The 17,643-nt window shown below is 32.1% G+C and overlaps 2 protein-coding genes across 2 annotated transcripts; one reads left to right on the top strand and one right to left on the bottom strand.

Annotated features, from left to right (window-relative positions):
• The first annotated feature begins 5,841 nt into the window (after nt 1-5,841).
• LOC107926894 (protein disulfide-isomerase like 2-1) lies at nt 5,842-9,067 on the top strand. Its single transcript, XM_041074573.1, has 11 exons — nt 5,842-6,113; nt 6,551-6,635; nt 6,762-6,859; nt 6,990-7,045; nt 7,223-7,340; nt 7,562-7,589; nt 7,684-7,775; nt 7,873-8,029; nt 8,122-8,246; nt 8,349-8,448; nt 8,661-9,067. Exons 1-11 carry the CDS (start codon nt 5,881-5,883, stop codon nt 8,724-8,726), a joined length of 1,158 nt encoding a protein of 385 aa, XP_040930507.1. The 5' UTR covers nt 5,842-5,880; the 3' UTR covers nt 8,727-9,067.
• A 637-nt stretch (nt 9,068-9,704) lies between these two features.
• On the bottom strand, nt 9,705-10,946 carry LOC107926866 (uncharacterized). The gene is made up of 2 exons (XM_016857804.2): nt 10,573-10,946; nt 9,705-10,430 (listed from the first exon to the last, which is right to left on the bottom strand). Exons 1-2 carry the CDS (start codon nt 10,773-10,775, stop codon nt 9,956-9,958), a joined length of 678 nt encoding a protein of 225 aa, XP_016713293.1. The 5' UTR covers nt 10,776-10,946; the 3' UTR covers nt 9,705-9,955.
• Between the last annotated feature and the right edge of the window lie 6,697 nt (nt 10,947-17,643).

The raw sequence follows: 17,643 nt of genomic DNA, 5'->3' as shown, positions 1-17,643 counted from the left end.
TTTATCCCATAACTTTAAATTCTTTACTCTAATTTGGCTAAATTAAGAGAAAATACTAATTTTTTTAAAATATTTTTGGGATTAGACCAATTTTTGAAAACACCTCCAACGGGATGCGTTTTTCCCAAACGGCTACTTTGCAATGGGTGAATTCCAACGACTACTTCCCCCACCCCCAACGGTAAAAAAAAAACCTATTTAAACCCCTAAATTCCATTTTAATCATTTTTTAATTCTTAATGGCCAATTCTTTTATTCATTTGGATGATAAACACATTTCGGCCTTCCAATTGAAAATGGTGAGAAAATATTTATATTATTTTTAATATAATTTAATTTCATTATTAAGTTGTTATATTGAAATTTAAAATTTTGTATTTGTTTTATAATTAGGTGGAAGATCAAATTTTGGAGACATATATTTGCAATCTATTCGCTCCTCCATCGGCTTTAATCGAACCATACTTGAGAGATGCAAGTTTTTTCACGTGGCCCATATGCTTGGGGGTGTAAATTGGAACCCGCACTTGTCAGTACATTGGTGGAATGATGGAGACTCGAGACACGCACATTTCATTTTTCATGCGGCAAGTGTACAATCACACTGGAGGACATGCAATAATAACTCGGGCCAGTAGTGATGGGCTCAATTTTCGCTATTGATTGGAAAGTCTTATGCGACCAACTGCTAGGGAAGGTTTTAGATAAGAATTATGGGGCCCAGATAGATATGAATTGGTTGAAAAGAGATTTCGATGAGCTCAATATAGAGTTGAATCCACTTGAAATGGAACAATATGATAGGGCAAACATTCTTAAGATAATCAGAGGTCTTCTAATGCCTGACAAATCACGAAATCTTGTACATTTGATTTGGCTACAACAATTCATAGACTTAAAAGAAGCGAGCCAACTTAATTGGGGATCAACAGTGTTGGTAACGTTGTATTGAAAGATGTATTGGGCAACACAACCATAAGAAATTAAAATTGATGGTTGCATGCTCCTACTGCAATCATATGCGTGAATCGGCTGTCATTTTTATGTCCTCGAGTTGACTACTCTTATACATTTCTACTCATAACAAGGTAAAATTCATTAGCTAATATATTTACAATAATAATTTTTTAAAAATTTTGAAATTTTGTATTAACATATTATTTCAATAGGTGGAACCATGGGCCGAGTTATTGGCACTACCAGAGGAGCTTTAAGATATAGGGTTCCTGTTAGATCAATGATCAGAAGCAAAAGTTAGTATTTCTAAAATTTTAATTATATAATATTGTTGCAAGGATTTAAAAATTATTAGTAAATATATAATTGAAATTATTATTTTGTACTATAGTTTGAATGGATGCCATACTCCGATCAGAGAATTCAAGCATGCATCCTGTTTGAATTCTTGGTGAATCCCAACATTTGGCACCTGAAGGTGTCATTGATAGTTTAAGTTATGGTGCAAATGCATGAATTTGATCGAGTTATGCGGCAGTTCGGGTTTAGGCAAATGATTCCGCCACCACCCCAAGACATCGGAGACCAGCACAAGATTGACTTATGGGGGAGAATTGAGGAAGATTAGGCTAAATTCAACGAGTAATATATCAATATTTGGGAGCATATGTATGAGTTTTTGCCTAATCACGAACACATTATCGCTCATAAATTATCTGTCAATCCATAGTACATGTCATAGTTTAAACATCATAGCAAACCATATCTACTATCAGAGGAGGCGAGGCATAGGTGACTTCATTTAAGGAGGCTACAACGGCTGCCTAGGAATCCAAGGTTTGAAGCAACTGTTGAGACGGGTTCATCATCAGCACCAATGCAATAAGAGGCACCGCCGTCCACACCATATTCCGGTCAGTATGGCTCGACTTATTTTGGTTCAGGTATGTTATTTACACCACCTTCGTCTATGTTTCTACACTTTCTACAGGTATATGGTTTTTTGCGTCATCTCCATCCCTAGCATATTACACTTCGATGACTTCGGCGTATCTACCGACGACATATTTGCCGTCGACGATGTATCTTTCGTTAATGTTTGTGCCACTGATGATATTTTCACCATATTTTATGCCACCGTTGTTTGTGATACCATACACTTATACATTGTTAGCGTCACAAATACCCCGAGCATCATTGTTCTACCAAGGTAGATCATTTTCACAAACATCTTCGCAAACATTATTGGTAACGTAAAAGTACATCGCACTTAATAATGAATGAATAAGTTAAGATAAACGCGAAGAATAAATCCATCTCACAATTGATGAAGATGAAGAAGAGGAAGAGGAGTCGAAACCACAACTTGTACGAAGAAAAAATCTGTCTCACAATCGACATTTACCCGATTGTGGCACACATTTAACCTGACTAGGCCCGACTTGTCTTTTTCTTCATAAAAGCCATGATTTTTCATGGACACCTACTATATCGCATTGCGTATTTCGCCTCAAATTTCTTCGATCGGGATTAACAAGGTAGAATTTTACCTCGTTCTTTATATTGTATCACTTTACTGTTGCGATTAAAGCATATTTAGAGGAAAACTCCTTCTTCGCTTCTAAATCACCAATATCTAATGAAGAACTCGTATGACCTAATCTTTTGTGTGAGAGTTCTAAAAACTCCAACTCACCTTCTGTCGAGAGGTCTAAATTATTCATGCGGGTCGGAGGTGAGTATACTCTGAATCGCAGATCTTCTTCGGCAGCTTTGTCTAGACCTTCACCGCCTAAACCTCTATCTTCTGGTTTAGTTGAAACCAGCTCTAGTTTAAAAAATAATGCAATTCCTGAACCATCCGCCAGGACTGCCGGATTGGATCGTCATCGGATTTAGTGCCCTATTCAATCTCAATCCTCTAGCATGTCCAGAGTTGGATGTCCCTTTATTGGTGGAGGTTGTAGGGAGTACATCATCCCTTCTTTTATAGTTGTTGGTACAACCAAAATCACCTGCGAATTTCCCACCAATAGAACGTGATGTCATACCTCTGTAAGTGTTCTCAGCATAGAACATCAAATTCTCGAAGTTGAAATCAAAACCACTAATAAAGTGTCTTGTCAAGGTGTCGAAGTCTCGGTTACCACCATACCCCAATTATTGAATGTTTTGTCTACCTTGGTTGAAATCTAAGGTTGAAATCGATGAGTGCCTTCCCATTGATGATTCCAGGATATCATAATGTGAGCTTTATAACAAAGCCATGAACCTACTGCATAATCGTGTCATTGGACTCTTAGCTTTCTCTTTCGTTCTAACGTATCGAATTAGAACAAATGTTGACCTTCGACCACTTTCATTTGTGTTCACAAACTCCACATATAACTAGAGTATTGGTGATCCTTTAACAATATGCATCCAGACCATCAATTCAATTGCCATTGGGCCTTTGACATAAAAAAAACCTTATATTTGATGGGGTTCATCAATGCTAAATATTTATATTTCAAGGACAACATTCTAATCTGGATGGATCCGATGACTTTCCACATAATTCTTTCACAAAGTTCTAGCAATTGTATGTTCGGGTTGAAAGCCAATCACGCTGTATAAGTTGATGAAAAAATGACCCCAACGTTGGTGTCATGAATTTCACCATCGTAGTAAACAATAGCATTAACTCGTCCATTCATTTCAAACCAAATAACTTGTTTCACATGTTTAAAACAAAAAAAAAAATTATGCAAAAAAATAGAGTAGTAATTATCCATTAATAACAAAAATCGAAACTTACTTGATATAATTATGTGTTTGCTCGAAATTTTTCCTTATGGAACGTCTTGCGAAATTCACCTACTTGTGTTTCGGTATGCTCAAAATTTTCTTATGGTGTCTCTAGTTGAACTACCAATCCATTTATACAAAATTTGCCTCAGAACTGTTTTGACAATATGCGAATCTTTTACCTCAAAAGTATGGCCTGCAAAAATATTATCCCAGGAATCCCAGGATATCTGAAGGATTCCTGGGTAAGGACAAGTTGACAACGTGAGAAAGAAAACACTCCTAGCAAGGCGAGTTTAAGTAAAGTGGACAAAAAGTGCCTTGTTGGGAGCATTTTCACTCTCCTATTGTTAACTTGCCTTGAAAAGTTTTCCTCACTTGGGAATCCTTCAAATAATATTTTTGCAAGCCATGCTTCTAAGGCAAAAGGTTTGCATATTGTGAAAAGTTTTCCTCACGCGAGAATCATTCAAATGTCTCGGGATTCCCGAATGATATTTTCAGGGCACGCAAGTAGCTTTTGCATATTTATTTGTTCCCATTGTCAACCCCTCTTTCATAATGTCTACCTCAAATACGAACACAATTAATAATTAAATCAATTAATCAATTAATTGTACAATTTAATTGAATACGATTTTAATTAGAGAATGTATATATAAAAGTAAAGTTATAATATTCATACATAGACTGATTTATTTGGTCCTATTTTTGTTTTTATTATAATGTTTACTTCAAATAGTTAATATTGTTGATTACTTTGATAAAAAAATTTACGTGAATTTTTAAATAAAATACCATTCTAACAAAAAAAAACTTTTGTATGATGTGCTCGAATAATTTTTTTAAAAAACAATCCACATTAGCTATCAAAATTATCTAATAAACTCACGTCCATTGGAATTTTTTGTTACATGATCACCATATGAATATTTAACAGAAGAAAAAAAATTAAAATATTACTCCAACAATTTTAATAAAAAATTTAATTGGTGTTAGGAATTAAAGTTGAATTGGTAAATTCAAAAAACTCGAGGGTTTTAACCCTCAAACACGAACATCATTAAAACAACCTAAACCTTAAACCTTTATATTAAAAACCCTAAAAACATGTCTTTTAAAAATCCTAAAACAAATACCCTAAAACCCTAAAAGAAAAACCCTAAATTGGTTAAGAAAGAGAATAGGAAACAAGTTCAGTTGGAAGCGTTTTCCTGCAATGTACATTGAAAATGCGTCCAACTCAGCACATTTTCCTACAAAATACGCTAAAAACGCATCCAACTAAGAATGTTTTCAAAAAAAGAAAAATGACCTAATCCCATAAATATTAAAAAAATGACCTAATTTCATAAATATTTAAAAATATCATTTTTTTACCAAATTTAACCGTTTAATTTGTAATTAATTGACTTAAGTTAATTGGACGGTACAATTGAACTTTTTGCCATAAAATCTCCAAAAGAGTTCATCTATTTATTTGCCATGAATTATAAAAAAACAAAAAAAAACTAATAATTCAACAATTTCAGAATTAAAATTTGACAAATTAAATAGAAATATTATGGGAGTGGACGAAATTCATAATTTAAAAAGTATATAAATAAAAAATGAAAAAGAGATATGATGTACCACTTATAAAAATGATAGTTCAAATATCGGTTAAAATTAAATTAATTGATTGAATTAATTTAATTCTATTAATCGGTATCGGTTAATAAATTTTTAGATGTTTCAGTTATCGGTTAATTTGGTTCGAAATCGGATGATTAACCGAATTAATTGAACTTAATAAATAATAATACAAATTATATGTAGTTTTAATTCTGTTAATTAGATAAAATGAATATTATTAATTTATTTTTTCTATATATTTTATATTTGTTTTAACTAAAAAAATAAAAACATATCAATTTCGGTTAATTCGGTTAACCGACCAAATTAATTAAAATATTTGGATTCAATTATTTTTTTAAAAAAATTCAGTTTAATTAATCATTAAAATATTAAAATATTTGATTAATTCAATTTATACTAATTCTGTTGAATTAACTAAGTTAATTATAATTTGGTTCGGTTAACAGACCATTTCAACCCCTACTCTTCAATACAGTAAAGCCTGGGAAACTAATAAATATGGAAAGAGCCAGAGCCAGAGACAGAGTGAAAGCAAGCAGAGGAAGCTACAAAACCAAAGAGGAAAAACAAAAAGCAAAAATGGAGAAATCTCAGATCTGGTTGGCCTTTGGAGTCTTGGCCTTGCTATTGGCATCGGCAACGGCGGATGACGTCGTTGTACTAACGGAAGATAACTTCGAGAAGGAAGTCGGTCAAGATCGAGGAGCTCTCGTCGAGTTCTATGCTCCTTGGTAATCATTTTTTATCGCCTTTTTCCCTCTCTTTTTTTCTTTATTAGATTAGATTAGATTAGATTTTGATGCTTTATGTTTTTGATGTTTTACAGTAATTCCTGTTTAATCGATCGTTAGATCTATCTTCGACAATTTAAATGAAGAACATCGATGATTTTCTCCTAGAATTTTTGACTTACTTTTTCCTTTGTTTGATTGTTTCTGAAACTTTCTTATTATGATCAAACTCTCCATAGATAAATCTATTGTTGTTAAAGATGTTCCTTGGATTTGAATTTGGTTATTAATTATTTTTTAAAGACATTTGAGCTAAGTGGTATCGCTTCTGGATATTGATTCAGATTAATCGGGTTCTTTTACCATGTTACGGCCTAAAACTATAAGATTCAGCTAGTTGTATTCTCAATCTAACCGGTTTTTTTTTACAACCACAGGTGTGGTCACTGTAAGAAGCTTGCTCCTGAGTACGAGAAGCTTGGGTCAAGTTTTAAGAAGGCTAAATCCGTCTTGATTGGAAAGGTTTGCGATTTATAATTACCCGAGATTTGTTTGTTTAGAATATGAATTATTAGTGATCAGGGTATTTACACAGTTCTTTTGTTGTTCCTTTGTATTCTAAAGTTTTATATAATAATGTGGGTCTAGGTGGACTGTGATGAGCATAAGAGTGTCTGCAGCAAATACGGTGTTCAGGGCTACCCAACTATTCAGTGGTTCCCAAAAGGCTCTTTGGAACCTAAAAAGTGAGTCTAATTTAACGTGTACAAGTAGAACCTGGAAAAGATTTTGATCTTGATTTAGGTTAAGTTTTGTTATTGGTACCAACTTTTTATTGAAGTCATGTTCTTAATAGATTGAAATTGTTTTATTTAGATATGAAGGACCACGAACTGCAGAGGCCCTTGCTGAGTTTGTCAACACTGAAGGAGGTAATTTGTCTTTTTTTTTTTTTTCTTTGTACAAGTTTCTGGTTATGGTTGCTTAGTCTAAGAAATTTCGTCTCAATTCCTTCCTTCCGTGTTCCTCAAGGTGAACTTGCTGAATGTAGATTAATGCCCATAGGCCAAAACCAGAAGTATTTGCTGAGGTGGTGTACTGTTTTACAGGGACCAATGTGAAGATAGCCACATTACCATCCAGTGTTGTAGTGCTAAATGCTGATAATTTTGATGAGGTTGTCCTTGATGAGACCAAAGATGTGTTGGTTGAGTTTTATGCACCTTGGTAAGCATGTGCTTTGTTTTTGTTGTTGTTAAATTTACTATTTTGCAAAAACAATAAAGGTTTAGGGATTTTTCTAGTTCAGCCATTACATATCTTCCTGAGATTTACTGTTTAAGGACCTCATGATACAAGTGGCAAGTTTTGCGGTTGATATATTTTTTTGTTTCCATCTTTTCTACTTCACGTGTTTTGGTTGAGTTCTGGGTTGGCTTTTTTTCCAGGTGTGGGCATTGCAAAAACCTTGCTCCTGTAAGCATCTATATCTTTGCTGAATAAAGTAGGTATGATTATTTGGATAGAAACGGTGATCTCCTTTCTAACCCTTTGGTCTTTGTCGCTGCAGACCTATGAAAAGGTAGCATTGGCATTCAAAATGGAAGAAGACGTAGTTATAGCTAATCTAGATGCTGACAAGCACAAGGATCTAGCTGAAAAGTGTGTAAATTCAACCAGTTAACCCAGATTTCTTTTATAAATGGTTTCTCAATGTTCATCAAATGTAGCAATGTATGTTAAAGGCCTTTAATTGCAGGTATGGAGTTAGTGGGTATCCAACACTGAAATTCTTCCCAAAAAACAACAAAGCTGGTGAAGACTACAATGGTGGCAGGGGTCTAGATGACTTTGTTTCTTTCATCAATGAGAAGTGTGGCACCAGCCGTGATGGAAAAGGGCAACTGACTTCAAAGGTTAATACTTCATGATTTGTACTAGGACATCATGTTCATCATTATCCATACTTCTATATGAGATTAATTGCTCTCCTCTTCCTTTTGCCTAGGCTGGTATTTTGTCTAGTTTAGATGCACTGGTGAAGGATTTTGTGGCTGCCAACAATGATGAGAAGAAGACGGTCTTCTCTAAGATCGAACAGGAAGTTGAGAAACTCAAGGGGTCCAGTGAGAGGTACTCAATTTGTCTCTCAATAGTCTTCTCCGAAGGAGAACTTGTCAATCCCTAGTTTCCTGCTAAAACTGTCTTTACTTCCTCTCTTGTTGCTGGTTGTAGGTATGGAAAGATATACTTGAAAGCTGCTAAAAGCTGTTTGGAGAAAGGTGCTGATTATCCCAAGAAGGAAATCGAGCGGCTGCAGCGCATTCTTGACAAGGTAAGGATTACAGTTACAATTAATCACTAGGATGGTGTCCTGAAATCATGTTTGGCTGTAGATTTACGGGACATGTAAGCTCATATTGCTGCCCTCTCGGGAGAGGTGGTCAAAATACAAATTTAGTTATACAAAACCATAGTTTCCATCATAAGCATCTGATACATGAGATGGCTCTAACCATGAGTTTTAATTCTTTGTTTCCGGTGCAGTCTATAAGCCCAGCAAAAGCAGATGAATTCACTCTCAAGAAGAATATCCTATCAACATTTATGTGAACTTAGTTCACTGTATTCACCAGTCTAGTACACTGGCATGGGGCTCGAGTTTTCAGCGACGATTTCGAGGATTGGTTTTGCCTCCCAGTGCTGGGATCCACTCACGTTTCATTTTGATTTTAATCTTTGAGAGCAATGGCTAGGCCTTTTATATAATAGTAGTAAAGTACTTTTTTTGAGATCATCTAGAGCAAATGATCTAATTAGACAGTTCCGTATTTATGCGCTTTTCTTCAAGAATTAGAAATTTTTACTCTCCGTTCACCCCAGCAGAATTTATTTTATGCTTTCAGGACTCTTTGAACTTTTGGAAATGAGACCTTTCTGCTTTTAGCTCCCGAGATTTACCCTCTTTATTTGTCAATTTTAATTTTAAAAATCCAATTTTTGTTAAAAGTTAAATATGAATCATCAATTGAGACTTTTTATTTTATTTTATATAATTCCTATACTTGTACTTCAAACTTTAAAAGGTAAAGTACATTTAATTATCAGTAATTTTTTTTGTCATCTATGGAAAATTAAAATGATCGATCATGTTTCTTGACTAACTAAAAATGAAAATGAAAATATTAAAAAATTCAAGTAATAAAAAAATAAAATTAAATAGTTAAATAATTATTTTGTAATCTTTTATAGTTGGGTGATTAAAAGGAATTTATTAATAATTAGGTGAATATTAGTGTAATTTATGTAATTTTAATTTTAAAATTGGAGAATAACATGTGTTTGAATTTTTACATAATTGATCTAAGATTTAATTGGTTAAACCAAATCAAATAATTAAATAGTAGAATGCAATTTTAAATTTTAAGTTGTTATAAATTAGATTTTAATTTTTAAATCAAAGAAACAAGATTTACATTAATGAAATTGAAAAAAAGGAATTTAATTTAATTTTTATTTTCAAATTAAACAAATAGAAATTTAAGATAACGAAATCAAAAGTAGAGCAAAGCCTGAAGAAGGCGCAGGAACTTAAGGCAAAATTGAATCTTAAATCTTTAATTACAGCTTAGTTGTAGTTAATAAACAACACTCCATAGTCGCATCATTTCAGCAAAACTAAAGCTGCTTTTAAACAATGATACAAAAGGACCGTGGGTGAATTGGTCATCATGAATTTCAGCAAACATTATAGAGCCATTGATTTTAATTCTTCGTCTTATTCCTTCCCAAAACTGCCCTGTCTCCCTTGACCTTGTGATGAACACCATTGGGTACTTGCTTTATAGGCAAATCATGGCGTTTTTCCGTAACCTTTTACTATTTTCCATTCCCTCGTTGTGTTTGGTAACTCGAAAGGCGGTTCGGTCTATGCCGAATTCGTCTGGTATGTTTCTAGGCTGCTGCCTGACAATCCCATTAGCAGGCAATGACATTTCAGGGGTTCCAATGTTTTGATTCACAAGAGGCAAATTCATGCCCTTTTGTTGTGCTTCCTTAGCTTCAACCAATTCATTGCTTGCTGTTGTTGTTCTCTTTCTCCTCGTGTTCACGGACTCGCCCTTTCCTCCTCCCGGAGATTGGTTCTCTTTCTCGAGCTTTAAATGTCGATAACCAGACGCATTCCAATGCTCGTAGAGAAAGCCAGCGACGTACTTGGGCGGATACCTCAGTGGAGGAACAAGCGATATAGGACTCTGAATCTGGGGAGTTAATGTAACAATGACAGGCTGAGGATTACTTGGTTTCGGTTCCTGCCTGGAAATGTGAATTCAAGCAACAAACCTATTACAAATAGCATCAACAAGCGAGATGAACCCGAAGTTCAATTGAAATCTCTATTTAATAAATCTGAGATTCGAATTCAAACATTTATAACTAGGGAAGAGAAATAGCATACAGTGGGAGTGGAGAGGGTTGTTGAAGATGGAGATCTAGTTGTCTCCAATCGATTCCTTTTTCTTGAAGAACAACTTCTCTGGGCCTTGCTGAGCCAAAAGGGTTTGGTTTCTTCTGCCATTGTGCAGCAGCAGCTTCTTGTTCTTCTTTCTCGACCTCATCGGCCCATGAAAAGTAAGAGCCACCATTGTTTTCTCTTCTCATCGTATCTCTCGCTCTCTAAACCCTAACGGCTATGTCGCTGTTTTTAAATTTCAAAAGGTAGGGATTCTTTTTTCTGAAAGTTCAAAAGGTAAGGTCTTGATATTTATTTTATTTGTTTATGCAGACAGCCTAGCAGCCAATCTACTACCAATATTCTTATTCTTATTATTATTGCTATTAGGGACAATGTCATGTTTGGTACTTATACTTTTATAAAATGTCTTATTTGGTATTCATAATTTAAAAATATCAAATGTGGTATCCGAACTATCAATATGTGTCTTATTATGATACATGATGTTTCACAGAACTAACTAAAAATTTGATTAAGACAAGTGCATATATCAGTTAATAGTATAGCTATATTGAACAAAGATATCGTTCCCACGAGGGCTAAAAGTATTAGTAATTATCGTCTTTCTATTATTAACCGAATAATGCAAGTGATTGATTAAAACTAAAATTAATTAAATTAATTAACTAACAAACACGACAGAGAACAAAACACGAAAGTAATCGATTAACAACCAAGAAGCAAAACAATATCCAGAAAAGAATTCACTTAGACTTTATTTGTCACTATTAATCTAAATTATGCAATTTTTTTACTTAGTATTTTGATCCGTAGAAATCCTTAAATTATGCAATTATACCTTTCAATCATAAGAGCAATTAACTCTATGTTGATTAATTGAAATTTTTTTCTAATTAAAACCCCTATTATCACATTAACTCGTACTATAGATTTCCCTTGTATCCTATTTCTAAGATTGTATGCAACTCCACTCAACTATGCAAGAACTACTCTTAAACAGGGTATATTCAACCATCGATTTAAGCACATCAAACATGGATAAAGAATTAAGTACACATAATTGAGAAAAAAAAACTAAGTATTTATTGTGTAAAATAAAAATCAAACAGCAAAATCCATCATAGAGTTCTTCTCCCTTGGTATTTAGAAAATTAGTTCATCATTGAAAATAAAATCATCTAAGACACAGTATAACCGAAAGAAATAAAGAAACTTATGATAACTTCCTAAGAATCTTCAATCTTGACGAAAATCTGCTTCAGAGTCGACTTTAATGGTGTTTTCGAGTTGTTTTCTTAAATATTATTTGATGGCTCACTCTTATCTTTTTATTTTTTTCATATATACGTCTTAAAATGCCTACAAAACCTAAAAATCAGAATTTTTTGTAGTTCGGTGTGCAATTCCGTGAAATCGACATGGTTTACCACACGCTGGCCGTGTGAAATTATTTAGCCTGTGTGGCTCATGTACCTTGCTCCGATGTTCCGGTTTTCACTCATTTTTCTCCCAAGTGCTCTATCAAGCATTAAAACATGAATTTAAAAGATTAGGAACTAAAAATTGACAATTAACATCGAATAATCACAAAAAATGCATTAAGAATGAGGTTAACACATGTTACTTGTAGCATTTATCAAATATCCCCACACTTAAGTGTTTGCTTGTCCTCAAGCAAAATTCTCAACTCACATTCAAGTTAACTTCCATCAATTTATTATTTTTATCGACAATGTCTTAGGAATAACCTATAGATAATCATGTATTGGAAATTCAAACTAAAATGACATTAAAGAACACAAACAATCCAAGTAGAAATTTTTAAGGAATAACAACATAGGCGTCTCCCCTATGTAACACCCCTAACCCGTATCCGCTGCCAGAATAGGGTTTCAAAGCATTACTACCATTTGCAGATCACTTAAAAAAATTTTAAATACTTACCGATTCAATGCATCATATAAATAAATATATTACCATTCAATCAACAGTTTGACACTTGTATAAGCATCAAACAGCAGCATTGTTAGTATACTTGCACATATCTCATATAAATTCAACATTGATATATCTATTTTTTCGACATATCGCACTTGAGTTTAATAATAGTCTCAACTTACATAATTTCCTTGTATCAGCATATCAAAGATAATCATATATGTACTTGTCATGAAACATATCATGCTCTTACCGTTTCTTCATAAGCATATATCATTCATTTCATTATATCAATATTTCATGCTCCATCATTTCCATATATTTTATGTATATTTATTCCGGTAATAGCTTATATCTTAACATAAATTATATTCCATGTACTTATACTTATTTCATTTATCTATCTTCATAATTATTTCATACAACTATTTTGTACATATATTTCCATATGACCAGTTTTTGTAAACATTTCACACAACCATTTCATATAATCATTCGTCATCTGATACATATTACCTGAATATCAATTGTTCAACAGATGTCATAGCGTCTCCCATCCACGGCCTTATTTATCTTTGACATGATGCCATAGTGTCTTTCAGTTATGGTCTTACTCATTTTCTGTCATGTTGCCATGGTATCTTTCAACCATGGTCTTGTTCATTTCATATCACGTTGCCATGGTATCTTTCAACCATAGTCTTACACATTTCATATCAGGTTGCCATGGTATCTTTCAACCATGGTCTTACACATTTCATATCAGAAAGCACACTCCCGCGAACCTCATCCTTACAGTGGGATTACCAGTCCAGGCTAAATCCCCTGCAACGACAATTACTCTAATGAGCTTGGATCTGAATTACTAATCCAGGCTAAATTTAGACCCTAATTCAGATTACCCGTCCGGGTTAAATCCATTTTACACATATTCTTCGGGAGGGCTATATCAAGATAGGATCACCCGTCCGGGCTAGATCCTTTTAATCGTCAATTCCTTTTCAGAGATCCATCGAAATTTCCTTTCATTCAACTGGGATTTCTTCCCCTTTTTATCAAATATATCAATGTTTCATTAATTTTCATACAATGAACATTCAAATCATATTCACATCAATAACATACAATCTCAAGCATTTAAGAATATAATTTAAGTTACATGAACTTACCTGATTGCTTGTTTGTGTTTATAATTTCATTAATCCGATATCTTTTCTTTTCCACGATCAAGTCTCATATTTGAGTCGTTCGGATCTTTATAAATAAATTTGATCATCATTTTCATTCATTTCATATTCTAATGCATTTAATTAATACTCTAGGAAAAATTACCATTTTGCCCCTAAACTTTTAATTAATGACGATTCATCCTTAGGGTCAGGAAAATAAAATTCTTGCAATTTAATCCTTATTTCCAGCTATTATTCTCATATATATTGATAACAGTCCATGAATTCTATAAAATATCAGAATTTTCCATAATTTCAACACTTTTCAATTTAATCCCTAAAACATGTTTTCCCCCGATCTTGAACTAAATTAATAATTTCATTTAAATTTTTTAATTTAAATAATAAAATAATCCATTTCATGCAATTTGGTCATTTCTGACATTTTTATAACATTGCCCATAAAGTTTTACTTTTATTCAATTTAGTCCTTGAGCCTAAAATATACAAATTAGCCATGCTAGATGAATATTCATACATGTTTTTCCTCCTCCTCCTCTCCATTCCACATCCTTAATGTAGATAACACACTTGTAAGCAACATTATCCATAATTTTATTATTTACTTTTATGAATATTCAAGCTGTCTATTTGCATCATAGTCACTAAATTATTTATATCTAGAGCTATAGAACTCAAAATTAAGATCCAATAATTTTACATGAAACTAGACTCATATATATTCTTACCATAAAATTTTCAGAATTTTTGGTTTAGCCAATAAGTACATTTTATTCTATAAATTCACCCCTATTCTGCTGTCTGACAGTTCCGACCCTTCTTCACTAAAAATTAATTATCTCATAGTACAAAACTCAGATAATATTGCCGTTGATTTCTCATGAAAATAGACTCATTAGTATTATAAAAATATAAATTTAAGCCTCTAATTATTTTTCTCCAGTTTTTGGTGATTTTCCAAAGTCAGAACAGGGGAACCCGAATTCATTCTGACCTTGTCTCACAAAATTCATTATATCTCATAATTTACAATTCAATTGCTTACACCGTTTCTTCTATAAGAAACTAGACTCAATAATATTTAATTCCATATTTTATTCATCCTATAATTGAGTTTATAAAATTTTTGGTGATTTTTCAAACTTAGACTACTGCTGCTGTCCAAAATAGTCTTAGTACAAAATGTTGATTTTCTACTCTTAATTTCAATTTAATCCTAACTAAATTCACTTACTTTTCTATCTTAATTCATACTTTATTTCTACTCAATTTTTAACCAAACTTAGACATAATTATCTATTTTTCACCATAAAACCATAATTTCGAAATTCTTTCAATTCAGTCCTTAAAGCATAAAACTTATGAATCACTTTACAATTCAATCATTATTTCATTTCTAACTTGAATTTCTATCAATTTAGCCCTTAGTTCATCTTTTTGTTCAACTTAATCAACACATAAAAATTCATTAACTTCCTAAATTTTGATATAATTCATGTAGTACTCTTCTCTAGAGTTCCATAGACATCAAAATTGCAAGAAAAGGGATCAAATTGACTTACCTAGTAAAGCTTAAGGCTTCAAAAACCCCAATTTTCCTTTTATTTTTCTTTCCTTCCTTTCTTTCCCCTGTTTCGTCTCATTCTCTGTTTCTTTTTCTTTCTTTTTCTTCTATTTTACTTTATATATATATAATATAATAACAATAATAATAATAATGACTTTATTAAATATCTACTTAATATCAAATATTTATTTTACACTTGGGCACACATATATTATTACATTTGTATTTCATCCTCACCATACACTTGTTATTTTACATTTATTTATCATATAAATATATTATAATATAATTATTTATTTAATAAATATCTTTCACTAAATAATAAATATCCATTTAATATCAAATACATATATTACAAATATATGTATTTTTTTATTAATATATTTGTACCAAATCATTACCATACACTTGTCTTTATTTAATCTATTCATCATATAATATCAATTTAATAATAATAAATACATTAATTATTTACTTAAATAATAAGTAAATACATACATGTATTACAAATGTATGTATAACACTTATTACACATGTATTTTATTTTTGCCATACACTTGGCACTCCTTTGGCTTATTTATTTATTTAGTCCTTTCAATTTCTTTATCCTATAATTAAACTTTCACACTTCATTCTATTTAATCCTTTTATCTAATTATCCTTTATTTAAGCTAATTTGCTTCATTAAACTTTAATTAATCACTCTCTTAACTTCGTAAATATTTTTAATAAATATTTACGAATCTATTTTTCAGAAACGGAGACCCGAAAATGCACTTTTTCGATAACTGTAAAATTTTTTAGGGTATTACACCCTATCTCAACAATTACTTGAAATTCAAAGCCAACAAGAATGAACACCCTCGCTAAAGTTCACTCAAAGCACTCAAAGTGTTTAAGGTTCAAGTAATGTGCACTCAACAACTGAATAAAAAATGTTATTACCATATACTTTCTTGAAAATGAAATCTTCACCACTATAAAACTGAGAGGACATGCCAATCAAAAGATCCTTACAAGGTTATAACGGGGGTCGAGTTGGTTAGTTACCAAACCATAAAAAAAATTAGTTGTTGAATTAAAAGAATTTAAATCAACAAGGAATAAAATGTAGATATGAGCTTTTAAACAAAATATGAGACACACAATTCAAGCTTAATAAAAAAAAAGTTTTCATTTTTTTTATGAACAAAGTAAAATTCAGCAATACAAAAGATAAATATATTGAGACAACTAACCAAATCGAATCTTGACAAAAAGGAAGTCAATAAAAAGGGTGATTTACAACATTAATGTGGGTTTTTGGGTTAACATGAATAGTTGTTAAGTAAAAAAAATTAGGATCAATGGGGTTTATTAGGGGTTAATTCAATAGGTCAGTTGTGTTAAAGGTTAAACGGGTTAAATTCTAAGTGCCTCTATCATGTCAGTATATCAAATCAATAATGTGGTCTTGACATGTATACCCGAAGCAAGTTCTAGAATAACAAATCAAGTTGACATACTCACAAACAAAATTAAAATGAGCACACTATAAAATATATGCTCTATAGGCTCAAAATCTCACAAATATTATGGTTTTGATGCCAAACTTGTAAATTTAAAATCTCAAGATAATATTTCAGTTCAAGGAGAAAACCTAAAATAATAATTTTTGAAAAACAACTTATCATAATTGACTTTTTCATGTTTTAAAGTTTAAATAAAATAATATACGAAAATCTAAAAATTAATCCCAAACAGAATCAATAAAACTCCAAATTAAAAAAAAATTAACTTTAATGTTAGGTTCGAGAAAATTACTTAAACACAAGCAACAATTTAGGGACTATATCGCATAAATATATAAAATCCTCCCCACATTTAAGATGTACATTGCTTTCAATGCACAAACAAATATAATCATAAGAAGCAAAATATCATGAGGGAGGAAGAGAACTGAAATTACCTTGAATTTGGATGATTTTGTAGAAACTGTGAAATCTGGAATTGTAGGAGATCCTAAATTAAGTACATGGTTCTGATTACATGTAACGCCCCAATTTTCGGGAATTCTGTGAATGTTGGCATAGGTTTAATTATGTTAGTGGGCCTCTAGAAGGCCCAAGCTTAAGATAGAACCCGGCAAATTTTAGTTAATTTTTGTTCCATAAGAAAAAGGGGGTGAAATTATGAAATAGAACCTATGTGAAAATGTTTGAAAATGCTATAGGCTAAATTGAAATGGCCAAATAAATAGGAGTGCAAAATAGGAGGATTTGCATGACAAACCTCCCATTTTACATGAAGTGGCCAGCCATCATGTTGTTGTAGACAATATGAGCACTTGATATCCATAATTCATGGTACAAATTGATA

This window comes from Gossypium hirsutum, chromosome A08 (genome assembly GCF_007990345.1).
Source record: "Gossypium hirsutum isolate 1008001.06 chromosome A08, Gossypium_hirsutum_v2.1, whole genome shotgun sequence".
In the NCBI taxonomy this organism is placed as follows: domain Eukaryota; kingdom Viridiplantae; phylum Streptophyta; class Magnoliopsida; order Malvales; family Malvaceae; genus Gossypium; species Gossypium hirsutum.
The sequence above is the reverse complement of the archived record's forward strand: the minus strand, read 5'-3'. Positions and strand labels throughout refer to the sequence as shown.

Excerpts from the sequence above, each read along its gene's own strand:
- LOC107926866 (XM_016857804.2), bottom strand. The coding sequence starts at position 10,775 with ATGAGAAGAGAAAACAATGGTGGCTCTTACTTTTCATGGGCCGATGAG. Across the intron at positions 10,431-10,572 it reads CAACCCTCTCCACTCCCACT|GCAGGAACCGAAACCAAGTA; the intron begins GTATGCTATTTC and ends TCACATTTCCAG.
- LOC107926894 (XM_041074573.1), top strand. The coding sequence starts at position 5,881 with ATGGAAAGAGCCAGAGCCAGAGACAGAGTGAAAGCAAGCAGAGGAAGC. Across the intron at positions 7,341-7,561 it reads GTTGAGTTTTATGCACCTTG|GTGTGGGCATTGCAAAAACC; the intron begins GTAAGCATGTGC and ends CTTTTTTTCCAG. Across the intron at positions 8,247-8,348 it reads CTCAAGGGGTCCAGTGAGAG|GTATGGAAAGATATACTTGA; the intron begins GTACTCAATTTG and ends TGCTGGTTGTAG.